Consider the following 26,486-nt stretch of genomic DNA (forward strand, 5'->3'; position numbering starts at 1 on the left):
GTTTAATTGCACTCCTCTTTTATTTAGTTTTGCACTCCTCTTTTGTCTATCTCGTGGCCACGACATAGTAATAGTAGTAGTAGCAGCAGCAGCAGCAACAACAGCCGCAGTAGTAGTGTTAGTAATAGTAGTACTAATAGTAGAATGTTATGTTATATCAGAGTCTTGCCTTTAGAACGTTTTCATTGGCTGATTAATTTGAGGGAACAAGAAAATATTTGATTGGCTGACTAACTCGTGGCCACGAGTTAGCTAAGTCGGGATCTCGAGATCTCGAAATTCTCTCCTCTTTTGTTTAATGCACCCTTCCTTTATTTACTGCACCGCTCTTTTTTAATTGCACTCCTCTTTTATTTAGTTTTGCACTCCTCTTTTTTTCTATCTTGTGGCCACGACATAGCTAACTCGTGGCCACGAGTTACTAAGTCGTGGCCACGAGATAGAAAAAAGAGGAGTGCAATTTAAAAAAAGGAGTCAATGTCACCTCTATGCCACCGTAGAGATATCACCGGGCGAAAAATCTTCGTTACCATCCAAAAGTATCGGGTTAGACAAGCTAGTAATTTTCAATATATCACAAAACCAAACACTCGATAGCACGACACAAAACAAAACAGGATAAAATATAGATACGAGGCTTGATATGGGTTTGCTTAATATTGGAATCAAATTTAATTTTTCTATATAAACTAGGAATAAATTCCCGAACAAGGAAAACAAATCTTGTTTGACAGGTGCCCATTGCTGGCCTTTGCATTTTTGTGCGTATTAATTTAACAATCAGGTTTAGCAAATAAATATCAATTGTCTCAAAGACAATTGAAAGCGAAACAATTCTGGCGTCCAGATAGTGTTTGTATGCACCTACTTTTATATAGATTGTCAAGATTCCGTCCGTCGGATTTTTGTGTCGCGTAACACACAACGGATGGCTACTATAGTGAGTAAACAAAACACATTTACCAGTATTAGAACTTTCGCATCTCAAATTACGGTTAAGACGTTTTCGACATATCCGGAGTGTGACCCTTTTGAAGCTAAAGAATGACGCGTTTTGTATTAGTGTCTTGCTTATCTGAAAACGTATTGCGGCTGATGGGATTTGTAAGTGCAAAAATAGTCAATTGTATAAATATAGATAACCTAAGCCAATCCAAAAGATAACCTTTGGTAAAATGTATCTGTTTGTGGATATGTTATCTGAAATGGTAATCCTTTTTAATAAAATTGCAAATCGCATCGGATATCTTTATCCGAATTGGTTAAAGTTGGTCAAACTAAAATAGCCCACAATACACATTTCACCACGCACCGGTCAAGACGGTTTCGCGGAAAGTGTCATTTCAGACGACAACAGCGTTCGTATGACAGGAAATCAATGCGAAAGAAATGATCTGCAAACTTCTCGCATTAGGAGATGCCACTCAACGAAAAAATGAGCAGGATTAGAACGGGAAGAGGACAACGACAACGAGCGAGGCATGGTAGTGTAATGCGCATGGGGGGGGGGGGTTAGAGGGTAAGGGTTAGGGGTCGGGTTTGGGTTAGGATTAGCCTTTACTCTAACCTTAACCCTAACCCGACCCATAATCCTAACTCTAACCTAAACATACCCCAGTCTTATCTCCCCTAATACCATGCCTCGCTCGTTGTCGATGTCCTCTTCCCGATTAGAACGGCAGAAATAGCCAACACAGTGAATAACTCTCGTCGTGCATGTCGCACAATTGACGAGTTGAAAGGTATGCGAATGCAACATCAATATTTTTTTGGCCATAAGTCACACATACATATACTGATGTGGTTGTATGTTAATATTCCTTAAGCCGCAGATACACATCCATGCAGATACAAGCCGCATGAGACACAATCCAAATAATATTTATAGAGATTATATTATTTAGAAAATGTATAATTACCAAAACGTACTTTGTTTTGTTATTCTTTCATTTTCAGAGATGAACTATTCATTTTTTCATAAATATCTGACACGTTTCAGGGTGTGCATGTTACTGACTGTAATGAGTTGAATTGATGAATAACAAAATTGGTTCCCAAGATAGAATTAAAAAGAAAACAAAAGAATATATTATTAAGGTCAACTTACTCACTTCCATTTTTAGTTGTTCGCGTGGCGAACAGCTAATGTTGTTACTGAAAATTTCAGGTCAGTTCGGCTTAACTACTGAAAGCCTACTACCCGCCACACCTGCCGTATCCGCGCGAGAAAGAGTTGTTTAATTTATGTAAGAGGTTTGAGTTCTCCAGCTATATTCATTCACAAATGGATTTTTATGTGAATATCGTGTTAAATGGAATATTTTTTAACGGAGCTTATATAGAAAAGAATCAATAAACAATGTTTGTATCATACGTCTCGCGGAAGAAAATATGTATGAATGATTAAAATGGTCCACTATCTGCTATGTCTTAATGAAGTTGTACAGGTCATTCATAATCCGAGACTATTAATAGATTCGAGAAAACAACGCAATATTATAAGGTCACGCTTGTTTATATTCTCAATTTATAAAACGTTGAACATGAGTTCAACAATAACTGCAGGGATACGATAGACAACAACAAAAATGCTTCACAATCGCTTAAACCGAATAAAAACAAGAGCTCCATGAGGGCCTGAATCGCTCTACTGCTATAAACACTGTGCAAATTTGGAAAGAATAAGATGGACACTGTGAACTTAATGGCGCGAACAATGAGAATTTTCTCAAATTGAAGGGGAGATTATTGTGTACTTATTTCTCCGATACAGCTCATATTCAATAGGGTTCAAGTCCTCATTGATGTAAAGATACTATGCAAATTTGGAAATAATTGGATCAAAACTGTGGAATTAATTGCGTAAACAAGCGGGATTTCAAAATTTTCTCAAATTAATGGAGAAGTCATTCTGGACTTATTGCTTCGATATTGCTCTATTTAAACAAAGGCTGTTTGTAAAACATGCATGCCCCCATATGGGCTGTCAGTTGTAGTGGCAGCCATTGAGTGAATTCGTTTTTGTCACTATGACATTGACCTTTGACCAAGTTACCTGCAAATCAATAGGGGTCATCTGCTAGATGAATGTACCTATGAAGTTTCATCATCCTAGGCCTAATTATTCTTGATTTATCGTCAGGAAACCATTTTACTGTTTCGAGTCTCTGTGACCTTTACCTTTGGCCGATTGACCTGAAAATCAATAGGGGTCATCTGCCAGTCATGATCAATGTACCTATGAAGTTTTATGATCCTAGGCGAAAGCATTCTTGAGTTATCATCCGGAAACCATTTTACTGATTCGTGTCACTGTGCCCTTGACCTTTGACCTAGTGACCTGAAAATCAATAGGGGTCATCTGCCAGTCATGATCAATGTACCTATGAAGTTTCATGATCCTAGGCGTAAGCATTCTTGAGTTATTATCCTGAAACCATTTTACTGTTTCGAGTCACTGTGACCTTGACCTTTGACCTAGTAACCTGAAAATCAATAGGGGTCATTTGCCAGTCATGATCAATGTACCTATGAAGTTTCATGATCCCAGGCGTAAGAATTTTTGAGTTATCATCCGGAAACTATTTTACTGCTTCGAGTCACTGTGACCTTGACCTTTGACCTAGTGACCTGAAAATCAATAGGGGTCATCTGCCAGTCATGATCAATGTACGTATTAAGTTTCATGATCCTAGGCCTAAGCGTTCTTGAGTTATCATCCGGAAACCATCTGGTGGACGGACGGACCGACCGACCGACCGACGGACCGACCGACATGTGCAAAACATTATACCCCCTCTTCTTCGAATGGGGGGCATAAAAAGGGTTTGAGTCCTCATTGATACAAAGACACTGTGCAAGTTTACCAATAATTGGATCAAAATTATGGACTTTATCACATAAAAAAAACTAAATTTTCATTTTTTTTCTCAAATTCAAGGGGAGATAATTCTGGACTTATAACTCAAATATTGCTCATTTTCAATAGGGTTTGACTCATTATTCAGATAAAGACACTGTGCAAGTTGGGAAATGATTGGATGAAAACTGTGGACTTTATTGCGTAAACAAGCCTTATTTCAAAATTTTCTCAAATTTAAGAGGAGATAATTCTGGACTTTTTACTCTGATGTAAACCATTTCAATAGGGTTCGAGTCCTCATTAATATAAAGACACTGAACAAGTTTGTAAAGAATCGGATGAAAACTGTGGACTTTATCGCGTAAACAAGAAAAAGTCTAACGCACGCACGCACGGACGACGGAAACCACGCCATGACATAAGCTCTTCAGGCCTTCGGCCATTAGAGCTAAAAACAATTAAATATAACAAGAATTTTCTGTTTCGTAATCTCATTCATGCTTCTACAGCGGGGTTAAATTTGATATTTCTGGGAAACGTTCTTTTGTTCTCAACAGATAGCGGCGATCTTTTGTATTTACGGGTGCTAACAACGCAATAGTAGAAGGTTACGCTTGTTTATATTCACGGTTTTCAATTTATAAAACGTTGAACATGAGTTCACCAATTACTACAGGTATACTATAGGCAACATACAAAATGCTTTATAATCGCTAAAACCTAATATTAAAAAACAACTAAATATAACAAGAAATATCTTTTAAAAAGGTAGTCGGCGTAAATGCTGACTTTGAAATAAAGTTTGCAATTTACGTTTCTAAATAAATAAACTGAAAACAAAAGTTTAACTATTGTGGGTTTTTTTTCACTTGTAAGTCGCATATTCACCGCATGAACTGTGTGTTATCATTGTCAAACCACAAATTAGTGTAAGTAGATAAAAATTATACTACGGGAGTGCATATCATATGTGTCCTCACATGCCTTATTATGAGTATATTTCTTCACTGTCGAAATATATCGTATGCTAATATTGGATTTAAACGCAGTTTTTTTTATTTCGACACATTTAAATCACACTTTCATAACCGCGTCATGCGAAAATGAGTCGTATGCGTTTCGGCCAGCGTATCTTAAACCCAACATGTGCGTTTGCGCAGTCTGGTCAGAGGCGATGCTGTTCGCTATAAAATCACTCAATGTGTAATGGTCTCATTATGTATCTCCTGACCAGACTGAGAGATGCGGAGGCTAAATTGGCTATACAGTCCACTCTCGTTATCTCGAAGTCGGCGGGAACATAAAAAAATATCGAGATAACGAGAGTTCGAGATATCCGATTAGGCGTTTTCAAAGAAATATGAGACGAAAATTTACCTTGTTTTTAACATCTAAATACCAGCTAACTAAAGCCGTCACCGTGTGGAATAATACTCTCTACCTGATATATACGCGTTTTTACGAGGCACGATTAATTTTGCTATTTAAATGCTTTAAATGACGTTTTAAGTATAACATTATTGCATGCGGTTATAATATTTCTAAACTGTCGAGAAAACATCCGGTAATGTTGCTATTTAAAGTTATGATGCAATTTACGTCCAATCAAGACGAGGGTTTTCCATCTGATCATGCGTAAATCACGTTCCGGAATACTGAACTGTACATGTACATTTTGTAGTTTGAAATGCAAAGTTCAATCGATTATTAGTAAAAATATAACTCAATGCATTTTGGAATATTGTTTGTAAAAACAATTAGTTTTTCGGCCTTTCGGCAGGCTGTGTATTAATTGCAGTTAATTGATATTAAAGTGACAGTTAAAGTGACAGACCTTACTCAAGTGTTAATGGCTAACGACATTACACACGTGTGATTATTGATGCAATGCACGGATCAAATCCTACCGCACAGTATCGGGGGCAGCCGGGCGAAGCGGAACGGTGAAGTATCAAAGGAAAAATTTCTCACCTTTTGCTGACACTGGAACAGTTATTCGCACTTCGAGATAAACCACAGTAAATACATGTAAAATCGGGACTCGGGACAAAGTTTTATATCGAGATATCGAATTATTCGACATAACGAAAATCGACATATGCGATGTTTATTTATATAGATAAAGAAGGAAAAAAGTTGGGACATTGAGCTTACTTCGACATTTCGAGAATATCGAGATATCCGATGTCGAGATAACGAGAGTGGACTGTATATATGATGGGCGCATATGGAATAAGACCCATTTTCGCATGACGAGGGTCAGTACAAATCTCATTGCGAATTGTAAATGGCACATTTTAGAAAAATGCTTTTCGATACAAAATTAAATTCAAAATAGCAAACTTTTAAATAAGGGCAGCCTATCAAGGCGTTCAGGAACGATTTCCAGACGTGCTAATAGAGTACGGCAAACATTGTGGTTGGATAATTAAACGATTTTCCTCTTATCGTGACACTATAGTATTTCGGTAATGTTAGTTTTCTCATCTTGAAAGCAAAACTGTGTTAATCGATAGTCAATTATATATTCCCCGGACGATTTAGTGAACGAGTACTGACCCTGAAATTCTGCGAGATGGGTTTTACTTTAAACGCGTAATTGTAACTGGGCTACAATTTGTGTCGTTTGAACATACAGAGAGTAGCCCGGAATTCCTTACACTGAACAGTGCTACATCCTTTGCGCTGAGCACAGACACGGTGATGAAGCCAAATTTCCGATATTTTATCTCGAATCAGCCTATGAAATATTCGAAAATATTCACGCGTGTCTGCTGGCGTTATGTAAAAGTCATTTAAGGTTAAAAGCTGGGTAAAACAGCTATGCCGAAAAAGCGCATTAGTGCTCTATACCTATGTTAAGGTCAGAGTTGTTGACACCGTGTGAACTACTAGGGTAACAAGTAATGCATAAACAAGTTTGGACTCACATCGTACATCAAATCATTTCTGTCGTCAGTTGTCAAAACACCTATATACTGTTTGATTCCAATAATTTTGCTTTAATGGAATTACCATTTTTATACATTTGATTCTTAATATTTAATCAACTAAACTTGTTTTATTATAAGTTCAATTTCGCAGTAGTCCCCCATTCATAGTTTTATTATTACTTTACAGTACTGCCCCTGGATTTTGTTCACGTCATTGTGTCTTCGCTTGTCAATAACGTCATAACTCTTTCTCTTTTCCTGGGTACATGGATTTTTTTGACGTCATACGATCAACTTTCCAGTTGTAATCTACATGCATAGGTCAGTGGGTTTATAACGTTCAATTTTATTTGTATTTTGTCTCTGATAGGCGTTTCTTGTTTGATTTAATTATTATTATTTATTTTTTTTGCAGTCACATTAACTACCAAGCAATGTAATATGGAATTTTTACACCCATTATTGCTGCTTCTACCTGTATTTGCGCGATGATTATCTGAAATATTAACTTAATGACGCTTTATTCTTAGATCTTTTTCTATAAAGAAGGAATGTAGTTGACACTTGTTTGTAGTTTCATTTGATCGTTCGTCAAAAAGTTGTAACTCTGTTGCTCTGGTATCTTCAATACAATTGAGTAATTAAATTGTAATTAAATTGAATGCGTTTTAATTTCCTTTTATTATTGTTCAATTTGAGTAACAATGCTATGACGTTAAATTTTATTTACACTTAAATATATTATGAATATTGCTTGGCCAAGTGTGAGGTTGAGCGCTCTATAACCGGTTTAAACCCCCAATGCTTTGCATTGACCGTTCCAAGGCGGTGAACCCAGCTTTATTCATATTTTGTGTTTATGTTGGTTTGTATTGTGCTGTATTGTGCTGTTTTGTACTGTTTGGGCAATCGGTCACTTGCCTTAAATAAAGGACCAACTAATTGTTTTTAATGAGAATTCAATACTGCTCCAGCAGCTGGAGTTTCACTTCTTTATATTACAGTGTATTCATATCAATGAGCATTTTTACCTCATTTAAAATGAGAAACATCGGGACAATAAGTCCAGAATTTTTTTCTATTAAATTTGACAAAATAAACAATTTCCACTTGTTTAAAAGATTTCACAACTTTCGTCTGAATCTTTTCAAACTTGTTAAGTGTTTTTATATCAGTATTACTCGAACCCTATTGAAAATGATGAATATCGGAGCAATAAATCTATTATGATTTTTTACTGAATTTCAAAGTACTGTGAAATGCAGCTTCTTTATGCAATTTACAGTTTTCATTCAATTTTTTTTTCAAACTTTTACAGTGTTTTCATACCAATGAGTACTCAACCCCTATCGTAAATGAGCAACGTAAGAATAAGTTCAGAATCATCTCCCCTTGAAGTTGAGAAAAATATGAAATTTCGCTTACAAGATGAAGCAGATTTTTTAAAACCTACACAGTTCTGTTCCATTAATAAAAACTGCACACGGATGCCAGTAAAAAAAGGAAACCAATGTAAATAAAATGAACTATGAAATAGTTGGGGGTTACAACACAAAATCATAGATAATGGTTATTTGGGAGTTATAACACAACATCATAAATACTGGTTATTTGGGGGTTATAACACAAAATTATAGATACCGTAATGGTTATACCAGTATCTTTTTCTATTTTGTTTAAAATAATCGGTCAATATATTAATATTTACAGTAATATCGTTCCATGTAACTTCATTGAGTGCCTTTTACACTGAAATTCACGACGCCCTTTGATGCTTTGAATCAATACTTATCTTGTTCAAGTAATGATATGATTTATGGACATCTTCGGCGCAATTTGTCATGTCATTAACGTCGTTAGGTTCAAGTTACCTCCAGTGATCGCTAGATACACGTGTCCAAACTTTCCACACGAAACCAATCGAGTAGTTGCTAACATCAATGGGTTCATTCGTCGAATCTTTTCCAAGCTCTACGCCACGTTATTCAAGTAATAATACGAATTATGGACATCTTCGGCGCAATTTGTCATGTCATTAACGTCGTTAGGTTCAAGTTAGCTCCAGTGATCGCTAGATACACGTGTCCAAACTTTCCACACGAAACCAATCGAGTAGTTGCTAACATCAATGGGTTCATTCGTCGAATCTTTTCCAAGCTCTAGTCGGCCATTATATAATTATGAAAATGTTACGTAATGAAATCGATACCAATGTATTTGAGGATATATGGGTATGTTATCAGAAGATTATAAATGAAGGGTTCTTGTGCCAGATTTATGTATCGAGGATATGTAAACCCTATCGTCGGTAATATGCTAGTTAGCGGATTTAGTGCTGCAACCTCCGCGCAGAGATTTGACTGGAACCAGCATTAAATTCCTGCAGTCATAACCTCCGTTTTTTTTGTATATGCTAATTAATTTTAAAGAAAGGGGATTCATATCAAATGATGTTACATAATTTTATTTTAATCTTTTCCTCTGTAATAATTATAGGGATATGTATTCAAAATGTGGTAAATAATTCCCGGAAGTTGGCATTATTAGTAGGCGTAATGGTGGCATGTTGTAACATATGACTTGTTGAATGTGCTAAATCTTTCATTTTTATTCCAAAAATAGTGCGGTGACTTGCATTTTTAAACTTATTTTTTAGTGAGAACATACAGAGAAGCACATTTAAAACGTTTAGCAAAATTATATAATTTTGAACTTTTTAAAATCTCAATAATGTTTCTGATATAGTAAGATTTTTTGTTCTTTTTGTTGGTCGTGAAGAACTTATAAAATCAAGAATTCTCAACACTGTTGTAATGTAATGCATTTATGTGTGATGCTTATTTTTAAGTCAATATAAATTAGTGTACTGAAGCTTACAAACTACCGAACATTTGCTTGTTTAAAATTTATTTGTGACTTTGTTCGGTTTCGACACCAGTGGAAAATTAGCAGTTTTAATACAAAAGTGCATGTTGCATAGTTGGAAAGAGACTCTAAACAAGGCCTGCGATCCCACTTCTTTATTTTGTTTTTGCCGTGGTATTTGTATGTATTATATCCAGACAAATTTTCACAAATATATTATGGGGTAAAAAATCAACGAAACTGCGGTAAGATAATACATGTACGTGTATGTTATTTTTTGTTAAGAGCAAAAACAACTAGATTTTTGTCACAGACGTGACGAATACCCCCACATGCCGCATTGATACAGAATATTTTTCATGTTGTCTTCACAAAAAACACCAGACACCATGCTCAATGTTTCAAACGCACTAAGTGACCCCGTGACCTAGTTTTTGACCCGGCATGGCCCATGTTCGAACTTGACCTACACATCATCTAGATACAAACTACTGACCAAGTGTGGTGAAGATCGGATTTAGACTACTTGAATTAGAGAGCGGACACCATGCTGAATGTGTAAAACGTACTAAGTGACCCTGTGACCTAGTTTTTGATCTGGCATGGCCCATGTTCGAATTGGGCCTTAAGATCATCTAGATAAAACTTCTGACCAAGTTTGTTGAAGATCGAATGAAAACTACTTGAATTAGATAGAGGACATCATGCTGAATGTTAAAAAACGCACTAAGTGACCCCGTGATCAAGTTTTTGACCAGGCATGACCCATATTTGAACTTGACCTAGACATTATCTAGATACAACATCTGACCAAGTTTGGTGAAGATCCGATGAAAACAACTTGAATTAGAGAGCGGACACCATGCTGAATGTGTAAAACGTACAAAGTGACCCCGTGACCTAGTTTTTGACCTGCCATGGCCCATGTTCGGACTTGGCCTTAAGATCATCTAGATTAAACCTCTGACCAAGTTTGGTGAAGCTCGGATGAAAACTATTTGATTTAGAGAGCGGACACCATGCTCAATGTTTAAAACGCACTTAGTGACCCGGTGACCTAGTTTTTGACCCAGCATGACCCATATTCGAACTTGACCCAGACATCATCTAGATACAACTTCTGACCAAGTTTGGTGAAGATCGGATGAAAACAACTTGAATTAGAGAGCGGACACCTAATACGGACCGACAGACAGACAGACCGACCGACCGACCGACAAGCTAACTCCTATATACCCCCTAAACTTCGTTTGTGGGGGTATAAATAGGCATACAAATATAAACCTCCTTTAGACACATCTAATAGTGTTGCTTGAAAAAAATGTTTGAAAAAAATTGTGACATGAACAATACAATCATACGACTATAGATCGATTAATAGAGGGCCTTAGAAAATAAGCTGCTTTAGCCTCTTACGTCCACAAGCCGTTCATGTGTTCACGCAGTTTTTACCGCAGGAGACCTGGTTTTGAAAATGCCCCAGATATAATAAGAGGACATATAATTAGCATTTTATTAGGTGTTTTAAAATATTTTAGCGATGGTGTAAAACTATATTTTGAATCATATTGACCTAGCGACCTAGTTTTAGACTCGCTTAATTCAAATAACAATTATGACATATTAACATACTTTTCGTTAGTCAATACCCCACTGTGAACACGTTATGGTTATGTGACTTTAACAAACTATGTTATACCTTTGGTTTGTATGATAGAATTAGCAAAACTTAACATAGTTAAGCTTTCCAGTTTGATAAGAAACGCACCATCATGTTAACACTTCGCATCGGCCTGATTCCACGTTGAGCGACGTGTGTCAAAGAACTTGTAACAAAATGTGTTGTCCATTTAATAATCACTAAGGCGTGTACCTAGTCAAATAAGTCAAATATAAAGAAACAACATAAAAATCTGCAGAAATAGTATTTTAATAATATATACACAATCCCAGAAGTCGCTGTGAGAATTTACGCTAAAGGTTGCTGATTCGAATACACTTTCAGAATGATGTTTTCTTATTTCCATTTTTAATATCTTGAATGATTTATGATTTAATTTTTGCTTAAATTTTGTATACAATTAACGTTTGCGATGTGTTGTGTGTGATATAATACGTACCCATAATGTTTGCATCAAATTTTAACATAACACTTAAAAAGAAACTTAACACATGCATATGGTTTGCGAAAGCATTGTCCATGTTAGTGTGTTTTATCCTTGACGATAAACTTGACAAAAAAAAATGGCAATTAGTTTGATTCTATCAGTGAACACGACAAGCGTTACAAACATTAGTATACTTTATAAGACAAGCAATATAATCCGACAAGTACATGTATTGCTGAAATATAACCCGGTTCAATTGTTTCAATCCGATGTTAATTTGATGTCTTAAGTATAAACTACACTTGCTAATATTTCGGAAGTACCGGTATGCTCTTTTTCATAACAAGAAGTGTGAAAAACTGCGGAAGCCTTCAAACTTAAAAAATTGAAAAACAACGCTGATTCCTTTAGAGACCAGTAAATCCCTCGTGACTTGAGCGAATTATTGCCCAAATAGCACATTTACTGTACTTAACGTCAAAACAAATTTTCCTAAAAATATTGGCCTTGAATGGGTATTCGCAAATACCGTGAATCTGATAAAAAAAACACTCTTTGCGGTATTATTGACAGATGCGGAAACAAGAACGATCTTTAATGGTCAAACGGAAACGTAGCTGCATGTTTCAAATATTACGTTATTTTGTTTTACAAATGCGTACCATATATCTCTAAACAGTTTATTGACAGATCGTTTCGCAAACACAGTTAAAATTAGTATATGAAGACGGTCATTAAAAAAACTATTAACGCACACAAACATTAGTTCTTTACGGTTTTGTTTGGTTTATATTATTTATTATATGTGGTGATAATAAAATATAAGTGTTTGTAATAGTGTACGGATTAACTGCTTGTATCCTACGAATAAAATGGAAAAATTTCAAACAGCGATTCGAAAAGTATATGCACCAACATAATATGGGCTCACTTTTTTCCCAATGATTGGATGAAAGCCCTATTTACTATTAGATAATTATTAATTGATGGATCCATCGTACTTCTACAGCACTTAGATCTTATTCTTAGTTGTTTGATCTTTGCGCATTGAAAATGTTCGTTGATCTGTTACACCCTAATTAATTTAAGCTGGTCTTTGACATTTCAAGTTCAATTAAGACGGTATTTATCATTAACCGTTCGTTACTTCCGCCGCCAATTTCAAAGTGGACAAAATGGCGGAGAACACTAGATGTCTCGATGCAGTAAACGAAGATGGTAAAGCAATGTCATGTCTTAAAAATTAACGGGCGGACATGTAGATTGCATACATTATTCGTTAAAAAATGTGTCACATGCACGTATAAAGCCAAATGATTGACACTCAAAATGCACCAAACTTCCAAAACTCCAATTTAAAAAATGTCAACAATAGATTTAATAATTAACAAACATTGTCTAAAAGACAGTCCGTGTTTAAATTGATATTGACATAAAGTCGTGCATGGCCTACAAAATAATTAAATATGAACAAGGTGGTCAATAAATGAAATCCTGATTTTTCCATGTAAATAATGAAGTCTCCTTGAAAGTCCCAAAATTTTACACAGTCTTTACATCCATACTATTTGTCCAAATTTCAATTAACGTTACAGTAAACTGCAACTGTAACATGTCCTTTTATTTTTCTTATCAGCTATTAGAGCTTTCATCATCATTTTTCCTGGACTTCTTAGTTTAACTGGCTTTGTCCGAGAGCGCAGACATTCCCAAAAGTATGCAAGTCCACAGGACATTCGGTCCTGTGGACTCAAAAAAACATGCTAGACCAGACTGGGATTCACAAGTTCAAAACATCGAGTCACTAACTCAAATTTATTGATGGCATGATAATGGGAAAAATGAAATAGAAAATAAACAATACAACACTAAACAATGAACACAAACAAATCACAACATACAGTATTCTAAAGAAAAATATTTAAGCCCAAATGTTAAAAAAATTCAATTTCTCAATTGAAATTTCAAGAATTGTATACTTGTATGCCAATTGCAATAAACCAAGTGTTCTCATATATTGATAGTTAATTGTGAAAGTGACTGAAGAACACAAATAAACTATTTTTACAAAAGAAAGTCACATGTTCACTACGCCACCCGTGACTTTTGCCACGATTCTCGCATCACTGCCATCAATGCAATGTTACAAATCGCGGTGATTCGGAGCGACAAGAAAATTTGGTTGATGTCTCAGTGATTCCATGGTGACCGTCGCACGATGTATCTCGCTGTAAGGCAATCAGCACGATCAGCCGTGATTCACCTTTTTTCGCGATGAAAAGAAGTTGGCAACATGGGAATCAGAAATATGCATTCCGCAATTTAATATACATTGTAAATAACATAAATAATAAATATGCGGCCCATAGGGAATAGGCAAAAAATGACTCCGCAAACTGGAAATCTGAAATTCGAAATTCAGCAATCCGGTACAAAGATGGCGACGATAACAGCTTCATTGCTTTATCCATCCGTTTTACTGATTTTATTCGCTGAGAGGTTAAACCACCTTCGACAGCTTATTGGTGTTGATCTGTTGTGTTATGTCAATAAAAGTGTGGAAAACTCGTGAGTCAGTGTTTATTACATGTATTCCCTTTCAGAGCAGCACATGTAAGAAAAGGAATGAAATAATCCAGACGATTTATTTAATGCTAACGCACTGTATCTGTTAACAAACATTCACTTTCATTCTTACCCGTCAACAGAACGTCACCAGGAAGCACATTTTTTACATGCTGCATATGACGCAATAAAACAATTTTTGTACATGATCATATTGCATTCAATCTAAATTTAAATTCGCTCGTGCAATGAAAGCTGTGTCCCATAATGCACTGTACTCTACACTTCTGAAAAATGGCGTAGGCATATGTTGTGTTTATGAAATTCCTTAACATATTTGTCATCATACATTTTTAAGATTATTTTTTCATAAGTGATAAGTGATAAAGTTGTAATTATGTTGGATTATTGGATAATTGTTCACATTAGAAAAGTGGTATGTATACAGTTATTGATACGATTCTGTTTATATGCAGGAGTTGGCAAAACACCGATGTCACCGATATCCTCTGCGATCACGGTGAATCTTGGCAAATCACCACAAAATTGCGGAGAATCACTGCAAAGATTATCTTGCAATCGCGCGATGGCGGAGTGACGAATCACGTGAAATCTTGGTGATTTTCCACTAAAAAATCAAACTGTCCACCGTGACTCCGCGAATCAGGCAAAAATAACGGGTCGCGTAGTGTATACTTGTTAGGAATTAAAAAAGTACCTAAATCAACAGAACACGTGTGGGATATCAAGTTCATACTTTAAAAGACACAGTTTTTAAAGCACAAACTAAGCAATTATCAGAATTAAGAGAATTTCAATGACAAATATTTCTCAGTTGCAAAATTATATGACAACCCAGAATTAAACTTCAAATGTAAAAAAACTTGCAACAAATATATATAAATGAATTAAAAAGCAATTTGAAGCGTAATTTTGATCGGGAACAAACTGTTTATACCCTAATTAAATGATCTGAGTTGCAGAACATGTTTTCGATTAACAGTAAAAGACAGATTTACTTGCATAGGAGGAAGTGTTTGATGCGCATGCGCTGAAACATTCCTTGAATGTTAACAAAAACATTTTTAGCTCAACTATTATATATGAAATATATATAGTGGAGCTATCCTACTCACTCCGGCGTGAGCGTTAGCGTGAGCGTGCATATGATAAAGTTTGTGTACCACCCCAAATATTTCCTATGTCCGTTGACATATTGCTTTAATATTTTGCAAACTTCTTTACCAACATGACCCCAACCTATAAACAAGAGCAGACAACTGTATCAAGCATTTTGTAAGAATTATGGCCCTTTTTTCACTTAGAATATGCATATTATTGATAAATCTATGTTAAAGTTTGCGTACCACCTCAAATATTTTCAATGTCCCGTGACATATTGCTTTCATATTTTGCAAACTTCTTTACCAACATGACCCCAATCTATAAACAAGAGCAGACAACTGTATTAAGCATTTTGTAAGAATTATGGCCCTTTTTCCATTTAGAATATGCATATTAGTGATAAATCTATGTTAAAGTTTGCGTACCACCTCAAATATTTTAATGTCCCTTGACATATTGCTTTCATAATTTGAAAACTTCTTTACCAACATGACCCCAATCAATAAACAAGAGCAGACAACTGTATCAAGCATTGTGTAAGAATTATGGCCCTTTTTGTCTTAGTAACTGAATATTTTGTTAAACTTTGTGTTATGAGCCACTTGGCTTCTAAAGTATCAAAGCTATTGCTTTCAAACTTCAAATATTTTCTTACTATCGTGAGGGTACTGTACCTGGCAATTTTAATTTGACCTTGACCTTTGAATATCCTTGACTCTCAAGGTAACTTTTGTATTTATGATCCGATTTTAATACTTTGACAAAACAACACTTACCTGAATACCACAATTATTTTTGAAAGATTGTCTAATAAATGACCACACCCCACATTAAACCCCCCTCTAAACCCCCCTCCCCCCCCCATCCAACCCAAAAAGAATATTTTTTTCTTTGAAACATGGTTTAAAAAAATAAATATTTATTTACTTTATTTTTGAAGGACCGTCCAAACTTCCCACCCAAGCTATTGCTATCAAACTTGGAATAAAATATTATTACCGTAAAAAGTTGTGTATAAGGCGCACTTTTTTACCCTAAAATTTCATTTTAAAAACTTGATGCGCGTTATGCACAACTACAGCCATGCGAAGACATTTTTTCCCTGTCAGTTACCCAGTTGCGGTAATTTGCATCATTCTGTTTTCCGGTGTTTTAACTGTAACTATGTTAATAATAGTGTTATATTTACGATCTGAATAAGATGGACAAACATTATAACGTTAACATAAATATTTTCTATCTTTTTCAGGTACGTACAGAGCATTGAAATCAAATATATTTGAAGGAGAGAATGAAAAACAAGGAAGCCATTTTTATTTAAATGTTATTGTTTTCCCACAATATTATACCCTACTGTACTAGGGTTACACAATTTATTTGGGGGCACTTGTCGATTTACAATAGTATGTCGGCAAGGTCTTTCCCGATATATTTATGAATATTTTTCTTGCTTTTCAAATGTGTTAATAAAATTGATGTTGTGTTTGTTTACACGTTTTCATACGTCTTGTCAAGATTGGGGATGTGATTATCGAGCAATTTGCGTCACCTGTCAAGTTTTGTGTAGCTGGGCTATTATCAAAACATGCGAACCAGCAAACGGCTTCACACACCTCCATTGTTTGTTTATCGCCGGTAATGTCGTAATGGTGTTGAGAAGTTTGAGTCGTTTAAGTCTCCTGTCAATTATAGACACTCGAAAAGAACGCATGATATCGGCATTGTAAATAAAACATGCGGTTGTGAATTAGTCATGCATGAATAACCACGTGACAATACCAATCAATAATGTCAGTTTCTTAGTTATAACTAATCCATCCGTTGTGTACTCCACGATAAAATCGTGGACAGTTACTTCGGAGACATATGATGAAAACCTTGATGGTATCCTCGTGGAAAGTGTGCATTTCATGCATAATTCATTTAAATCCAAACATTAATTTTTACGCATAATATGATTTAAATAAAACACAAACTTGTTGTATCGTTATCGTCTTTAGAATAATTAATTATGGAAGCAATAAAAGAACACGTAAGATCGGCAATCTAAATATAACGATTTTCAGTTAGCCTGCGGTACGAAATTTTTCCCCCGATTTTTTTGCTTCAAAAACTTTTTTCCCGTTTTTTTACCTTAAAAAAGTAGATGCGCGTTATACATAAATGCGCGTTATACACAACGTTTTACGGTAGTTTATTTTATGTCTTTACAAATGTTCAATAGATTGTGGAAAATATAACTGAACTATTACCTTGACCTTATTGAATAATTTGAACAATTTCCCCATGATGGCTTACGTTATATTGTCAATCGCTCGAGTAGTCGTGCGCGCTGTCCTCTGACAGCTCTTGTTTACTGCTCACAATTCATATTAGCTCTCTTTTATTTTCAGGTTTTAATTTTATGAAATAAACAAACTTTTGATCTTGAATTATTTGCTGTACATTCGGTCTGGCAACATAGCATTTTCAAGGAGTCCTGTCTTAAAACGTCAGTCAGGTCTGACAGTCCCGTACTTTTGGGAATGTCTGAGAGCAGGTGGATATTTGCAGAGACTGAATAAAATAGTATATGTGTGATAAAGCCTCTGATATTTTCTAGCATACCTGCATTACCCTGCCCATTCATTGGGTAATAAAAGCGTTCATACTAGACGTTGTTGTGCAAACTGCCACTACTATGGTATGTTGTCAATGCCTGAACATATATACAGCTTTGTTATCTCCCTGTCTTGAACTTCGTTATCTTCAAGTCTTTGGGAGTCAAAAGAAACTAAGACATTTATTTACATTTTTCGAAAATTAATTTTGCTCTACTTTGACTTCACCAGAAATTTGAGATACCGAAGTTCAGCTGCATAAATGTATGCTTTTGGTGTTGGCAGTAGCTGTAAGAAAGTCTATACTAACCAGTTCACTAACCTTAAGCATGAACTTCATCAGTCTCTGAAATGTAATAAGGGCCAGTATTCACAAAGCTTCTTATGGAAAATTAAAGGACATTCATCAAATTCAATCATAACATTAAAAGTTTAGAAATTCTTCGGAGTGATTTGTGCTTTTAAACGTTGAAAAACGTTGATTTTTGCAATTGGGAAGCAGCCTAATATCGACAGTAATTTTGGGCAAAAAAAATCACTGATTTGGAAAATGAGCACTTAAGGTTCTTTTTAATTGCTTGGTATTAATTGCACAAATCAATTCAAATATTCATGTACATGCATTTTGGCTTCAGTGCTTATTTTATTTGTTGATTTGCAGATAATGCAATTTTGGAACAAAATTGATTAAATTGTCCTTCCTTTTTGGCATTTTTTGCAGACAGCAATTGGCAATTTTGTAGTTTTCCTCAATTGGGAAAGTGCCTTTTACGGGTACTTTATAAAGAAGGGAAAAAAATCACTGTACAGTGATTAATATTTTAACGTTTTGTAAGCAGACAACATCAGATTTCTTAAAGGGACCTTTTCACAGATTTTAGCATGTATTGAAGTTAGTCATTGAATGCTTTAAATTGATAAATGTAAACATTTGAGCTTAATAGCTCCAGTAAAAAAAAACAATAATAAAATTAAAGAATTTAAAAAAAGTAATCTTCAATTGGGCTTGAAGTTGAACAAATGACCATTAGAGTAAAAGTCTAAAATTTAAACCACTCAACCATCCATACGGATATGGTGTGGAGTAAATTTGATACTTTCTATAAGAAATCCTTGTCACTAAATATAACAATAACAACTAGGGCTGTAACGAATACACTAGGTAACGAATACGATACGTATCACGAATACAGGGTGGCGAATACGAATATTTATTCATGAATATAAATTTCAATGAACAAAAGTAATACTGACAACTTGACATGACATTATATAGTATGAAACTAAGGGTATTTGTCAATTTGATTAATTGAGTATCATTGCATACTGAAAATATGAAATATAACACTTTGAAATAACACGACACTGACAAGAACTGCTTAAACTTTGAACACAGCGCCAGACAAACGACGTGTATTTGGCAGGCAGGTCAACGATATCAATAGCATTCCCTTTGCTACTATGCTCCATGTTTGTTGATAAGTTGCACGATCATTGGCGTAAAGATAAACAAAAAAGAAATCCCATCTGCCATTCTTTTGTGTGTATGTTTGAGCATCAAAGCACTCGTATTTGCCTAAATAAACATTAAACAATCATCAAAAGATTTTTCAATTCAATGTAGTAAATATTCAACCGGTGCCTGCCATTATTGTTGATAATCTCACTGTGTAACATAGTGGGTGGGGTAAACATGATGAAAAACGCTGGAATTAGGAGAAGAACATTTAAATCTAAGGGTTTATTGCATGAACCTTCATTTGAAAGGTAAGATAAGATGATTAAACTTTCAAACTCAAAACCACGTTGTTTGTATTCGCCAAATATTCGGTTCGGGAGGTGGCGAATAATGAATACGATTCGTCCACAGCCGTATTCGAGTAATTCGAATATTCGAATGTATCGTTACAGCCCTAATAACAACAGAACTCTCCAAAGTATTCAATCGTTACGTGTTTGTTACGCTTCAGGCTTTTTCCGCTCCATTTTGGGAAAACGCCACACTGGAATTTTGGGAAATTCGCGTCGAGAAAACCCCAATTTTGGGAAAAGTAATAATCGCAAAATTGGCTCAATTGGGAAAAATTATTGCATGTAAATAGTGTTTCTTATATTTCAAAGAAGCCGTTAACTGGTAAATAACGACTATTTTGATAACTTATTATTAAAATTTTACAAAATATTATGAACATGTGTGATATAAGTGCAGGTTTTTTAAATCTGAATTTGGGCCTGGCCTTTTTTGAGTTGTAAAAAATCGCGCAAAGCGCCGGATTTTGAGGAAAATGAGGAAAGTCTTAAATAATCATTAACATATTTTACAGTTTTTAAAACAAATTCAAGGCAACAGATAATTAAATTATGCGATACTTTTTTTTCTATTTTCTACACCGGATCAGGTTAACTTATATATTTTAAGGTTAAAAAAAAAAAAAAATTGTTTTTTTTGGGGGGAATTGGGATTTTTTTTTTAATTGGGAAAAAAACAACCAGATTTCCATTGGGAATGGGGCCGAATTTCGGACCCGTGTCAAAGGGCGGAAAAAGCCTGCGCTTTATTATTTTCATGTTTAAAATCTTCAAAGGATGCATATAATGGATATTTAAGAGCATACATTTAATGTTCAGTATGACTGTTACCTAGCAAATAGCATAACTCCAATGACCCTTTTCAACTCTGAACATTTTTTTTTCAATTTTGTCAATTTATCAAAACGTGAAAAGGTCAATTTAAAAGGAAACATGATCTATACATTTACTTGAGTTCATCTCGAAATTTAAATTAATGTAGGGAGCTTTATGAATGAGGATTATAAACATTAAAAAAACATTCTTACACTTTCTTGGGCTGGGTTAGGTATTTATTTGGTATAACTGTGTGTATGGCTAGTATGCGAGTGGCAATGTCTCAAAAAGATTGTTTTCTTCAGCTTGCAAAGTGCATTTGCTATTGACAATAAGTTGGATTTTTATGAAATATTCTTACTAAAAATAATATACATACATAACAATGTGCAAGTATTAAGTTAATAATTTAACATTTTACTGTCAACTTGCTTCAAAGCATGGAAAAAGGTATACAATAAAATGATAGTAACATTTGCAGCTTTTAAGATTTGATAACTGGCTTGTCTAAAGTACTAAATACGTTACTTTTCAAACTGGTGAATGCAGGTGACTGGTGTGTTAAATCACAGGCTTAAACATTTCAAAATGAATTATTAGAGTTACAAGGATCTTAATTAATACATTATGAATTTAATAATTTTAATAGCCAGGGGAATGCTACCCCATAAAACTTGTTGCAGGTTTCTAAACTTTTTGAATAAATGGTAACACTACAACCCAAGTCCCTGTGTTTTTTTAATAAAAGGTAACACTACAACCCCAGTCCAGGCCTTTTCTGCTCCATTTTGGGAAAACGCCACACTGGAATTTTGGGAATTTCGTGTCGTGAAAAACACCTATTTGGGAAAAAAAATAATCGCAAAACTGGCTCAATTGGGAAAAATAATCGCATGTAAATAGTGTTTCTTAATATTTCAAAGAAGCCCTTTACAGGTAAATAACGACTACTTTGATAACATATGATTAAAATTTTACAAAATATTATGAACATGTGTGAAAAGTGCAGGGTTTTTATCTGATTTTGGAGAAAGGGCCTGGCCTTTTTTGAGGGGAAAAAAAACGCGCCAAATGCCGGATTTTGGGGAAAATAAGGAAAGTCTTAAATAATCAATTTAACATATTTTACTGTTTTTAAAACAAAGTCAAGGCAACAGATAATTTAATTATGCAATATTTTTCTATTTTCTACACTGGATCAGGTTAACTTATATATTTAAATGTTAAAAAAAAATATATATATATATTATTTTTTTTGAATTGGGATTTTTTTTTCAATTGGGAATAAAACAACCAGATTTGCATTGGGAATGGGGCCGATATTCGGACCCGTGGCATAGGGCGGAAAAGGCCTGCAGTCCCTGTGGTTTTTTAATAAACGGTAACACTACAACCCCACTTCCTGTGGTGTATTTCAGATGGCAAGGAGGTGCGGCTGATCCTGGTGGGAGGGGCCTGCAGCAAACACAAGGCTCTGAAGAATGCACTGGAGGTCAGGGGGTCAAATAATTATAGTGTGCAAGATGTGCTTGGGCTGGCATACAATTGAGGCTTAATCTGGGACATTGGGACTTGCTCCATATGCGTTAAGTGTCATTCCAGATTAGCCTATGCAGTCCGCACAGGCTAATTGTGGACAACACTTTCCGCTTTATGGTATTTTTCGTTTAAAAGAAGTCTCTTGAATACTTTCTGTAGGACTTGCTACTGTAAAAAGTAAATAAAAATATATTGCCCTGTACATGTTAAGTTGGCTGCCACCATTTATAAGGCTTGCTCTCTGTTTCAGAACCTTCCCTACGAGGTATTTGAGTCAGAGACAGGCAGCGAGTATGTGGCGGACACAACAGAGTTCGACACCATCTTCGTGCTGGATGAGTTCAAAGGAGACGTGTTTGAGCAACTACGCAAGGCAGATGTCAGAATAGTGGGACCCCCTGTCATCATCAAGTGTGCCACAGACAAACAGGTCAGGCTTGTCACAGGTTGAAGGGCCTCAGTGTTTTTTGTAATTAAAAATCAGGTCAGGTATTTTGTCCAATTCCCAATGGAAAAAGGCATATATTTTTCTCAAATGGGACCTTAACATTCTCAAATGAAGCATTTGTTACCAAAACAACAGCAACACTAATTTCCAAATTTAAGTCAAAATGCTGTAAATTTTCCCAATCCAAATGGATCCGGTCCTATTCCCAAAATGATGGAAAAATAACACTGCTGTTTTGGAGCTCACCTGTGCCCATATTCACCAACCAATTCTTAGACTTGCATCCAGTGTTTTTTGTGTGTTCAAAATCGGGGCCGGTATCCGGCCCAATTCTCAATGGAAAAAAGGGTTTAAAAATTCCCATTTGAAGGTTTAAAAAAAAATAGTTTTTTTTTTTTTTTAGATCAACATTTTGTTAATCTCCCACCCAGCTCTACACATGACATGTTATTAAATTTAATATTTCAACACTTTAATTCTCATTTTTGAAGCATTTGTTAGCAAAAAAACTGCAACATTATTTTCCCAATTTTTGTCAAAACCCCTCGACTTTCCCAGTCCTAAGGGACCCGGCCCAATTCCCAAAATGGGGAAAAAGAAAAAACACTGGCATCTGAAAATAAAGAATTGTCCTTAAACTTTATGATCAGTATATTATAATACTGTTCAGTAAGACATGGACTTCAAGACCTAAATACATATGTCTAAGTTTAGAGCAATTTTTGACATAAATAGCATTTGTAGCCTTCATACATTGAAATGTTAAATGTATTTTTCTTGGTTCTATGTCTTTTCTTTATTTTTTTAGTCTTAAGAATAGCTTTGTGAATACAGCCCCAGTGTCCAGGGACCGTTAATGTGTGTCATGATTCTTCAGCTTATAGCTAGTAACGTCTGTAGATTCTACACTTTTCACTTAATCTTGATGAAACTTGATGAAGTGAGAATGTTTATCTTGACAATATCTTGACCAAGTTCTAATCTGCATTCTTTTGTGTCCAAATGTCCAAAATCTAGGTCATCAGATTGAATTTAGAAAAATTTACAAATCTAGAAGCAACCTTTATGACTCAATCTTGATGGAACTTGATCAGAATGTTCATCAGGACTATATCAAGGCAAAGTTTGAATCTGTGTCAAGTGGGGTTAAAAACTGTTAAGGGGTCAAATATTTCAAGCTTATTTGTATGCTTACGGTAGGGTGGCATATAGCAGTCGAACTGTCTGTCTGTCCATCTGTCTGTCTCGCATTCCATTTTTAACCAGGTTTTCTGAAGGAAAAAACATGTGTTTAGATTGGTGAATGTCGGTGAGTGCAACTCCTTATTCATTTCTCAACGGATTCCAATGAAACTTTTACAAAAATTTTGTCACCAAGTGCCCTGGCGCATATTGTCAGGATTTTATGATTCAGTCGAAATCATGGTCGCCACTACTAAAAGTAGATTGAATTTGACACAAGGGGGGGTAACTAGGAACAATCAAAAACAATGCACATTTTGAATTGTCTCTCTTTATCAGACTTTTAAATCAAGGTCCCCACGACTAAAAATAGATTGAATTTTACAAAGGCGGGGTAACTAGGAACAATGAGTAACAGTGCACATTTTGAATTGTCTCCCTTTATCAGACCTTTTTTTTAAATTGAAAACCTGGTTTTGTGACAATTTTGTCCCTTGTTTGGACTTTTTTTAAACGCTTCAAGATATTGACCAGATATTTGGCGTGTGAGTCTACCTCCATGACTTGCAGGTGAAGTATGACTAGATGACTATCTACACTTTAATACCGTTATTTCGAACACCGATAATCCGAAGTCACCGTTATTTCAAAGTATTTTTCAGGTCCCGATTGTGGTTCTTCTTTGTTCAATGTAAAATTTCATTGTTAATCCGAACTTATTTAAACCGAAGAAATCGTTAATTCGAAGTGATTCTGTCGGTCCCAACACTATAATTCGCACCTTATTATCAATCTTTAATCCGAAGTCAAAACTGCAAAACACTGAGCGTAATTTCACACCTATGTTGTCTGCGCATTGCGCATCAAAAGCAGATAATTACTGGTACACCTTTGTGGTCTGCGCGTAGCATGTTCATTTTATAATGTCAACAAAAGCCGACGACGAGGCCGATAAAACAAGAATGAACATGATATCTAATCAACGTGTGACCACATGCATCAACGACGTAAGGCAGTTCTGCGAGGAAAACACGGGCAGAAGTGAGTTCTTCAATGTCCTTGACAAAATGGAGAAATATGTTACACGCGTCCAGTTTAGTGCTGCCAACGCCAGTGTTCAGAGAGACATGGAGTCTTATTTAAACAAATTGTTAATTCATTTTTGAAAATGTATTCATATGTATTTACATGTATGATATGATATTCATGATATTTTATATGGTCTGTAATTAGAGAAAAATAAAAAGAAGAAAAATAATTGTTTTATTCCTCCGTTTGTTACAAGTAGAAATCTATTGCTATCTGACTAGTTTACGTTTTTAATAAAAACAATTATTAAAAGTACAGTGTGACTGAACCATGTGAATTCCACAACGTTTGATTTTTACAAAAAGAAGTCGTCTGTCAAATGTTTATTTCGAACTATCGTTAATCCGAAGTTTTTTTAACGGTCCCGACGACTTCGAAATAACGGTGTTGAAGTGTAGTTTCTTAGTATAGTCCTATTTCTTGCTTTGTTGTTTAAATTTTCAGCTTTCAATTCCCTATTATTTAACTCATTCAGATATTCAACTTCAAATGTCTCTGGGACAGCTCTTGTGTGGTAAATAAATGGCATGATTGAGTTGATCAGAATTCAATTGCCAATGTGATTTTTTCTGAATTTTATTACACGGTTATGTTACTTAACTGTGTATACTGATTATTTAACTCATTCAACTCCAAATGTCTTTGGGACAGCTCTTGTTTGGTAAACAAATGGCATGATTGAGTTGATCAGAATTCAACTGCCAAATGTTGTTGTTTTTTTTTAAATTGTGTGCATTTTATTACAGGGTAATGTTACTTAACTGTCTAAAGCAGCTCTGTGGAGAAGCCAGATTATTGCAGTCACTTGCTAGAGTAGATTATGCCAGCGCAAACATGCCCATATGGCATTGTTTGTGGTCAGATCACCTAACATGCCCTAATGGCATTGTTTGTGGTCAGATCACCTATTGTTGTGGATAAGAGGTGCCAGCTTATCTCTGACATCAAAGCATCAGTTTTCCACATGGTTAAGCACAAACACACTCAATTGAAATTTGTAATATCAATATTGCTTTAGGATCCAGGTCATCATTTTTAAATGATTTGTTTGCAACAGGTTAATTGTCAATTAAAAAATAGCTAAACAAATTGATGAGCATATTTTCACATGTGGTTTTACTTTCATTTCAATACAAGGCTTACTGTAAGCAGAGGCCAATTTTGTCTGGATTTATTTTTGAACACTTTTACACTGTCTGTTGTTAGACATGTTATAATATCAGTATGTTGAATTTAAGTTTTAAGTGAAAATTCCATTTAAATAGACTGAATTGTGTCCAAGGTGAATTATGATTGACAAAAAATGGGGACAGCTTTTTCAAAGTGGCGAAATTTAGTGGTGACAACTTTTTTGAGTCAACGGGAACCCTGTGCTTGTAACTTGGTCAAGTGGTCCCAAAGACCAGATCACCAGGTAAACTCTTTGATACTTACATGTAGTGTACCTTGAACTTAGGTGAGCCCTTAAGGGTCACCATGGACACATGTTAATTACCTGCTGAAAATACACTGTTTTCCTAAAAATATTTACTTTCAACACAGTAT

At 35.2% G+C, this 26,486-nt stretch overlaps 1 protein-coding gene across 2 annotated transcripts in view; it reads left to right on the plus strand.

The window, feature by feature from the left end:
• Nucleotides 1–12,920: 12,920 nt before the first annotated feature.
• The window catches only part of LOC127834674 (protein ECT2-like), a 58,901-nt gene continuing 45,335 nt past the window's right edge, over nucleotides 12,921–26,486 (plus strand). For both annotated transcript variants that reach the window (XM_052360694.1, XM_052360695.1), the window contains exons 1-3: nucleotides 12,921–12,986; nucleotides 22,102–22,175; nucleotides 22,473–22,652. In XM_052360694.1, coding sequence (XP_052216654.1) covers nucleotides 12,944–12,986; nucleotides 22,102–22,175; nucleotides 22,473–22,652 — 297 coding nt within the window. In that variant the 5' untranslated portion in view covers nucleotides 12,921–12,943. The remainder of the gene's footprint in view (nucleotides 12,987–22,101; nucleotides 22,176–22,472; nucleotides 22,653–26,486) is intronic.

Source organism: Dreissena polymorpha, chromosome 6, assembly GCF_020536995.1.
Source record: "Dreissena polymorpha isolate Duluth1 chromosome 6, UMN_Dpol_1.0, whole genome shotgun sequence".
In the NCBI taxonomy this organism is placed as follows: Eukaryota; Metazoa; Mollusca; class Bivalvia; order Myida; family Dreissenidae; genus Dreissena; species Dreissena polymorpha.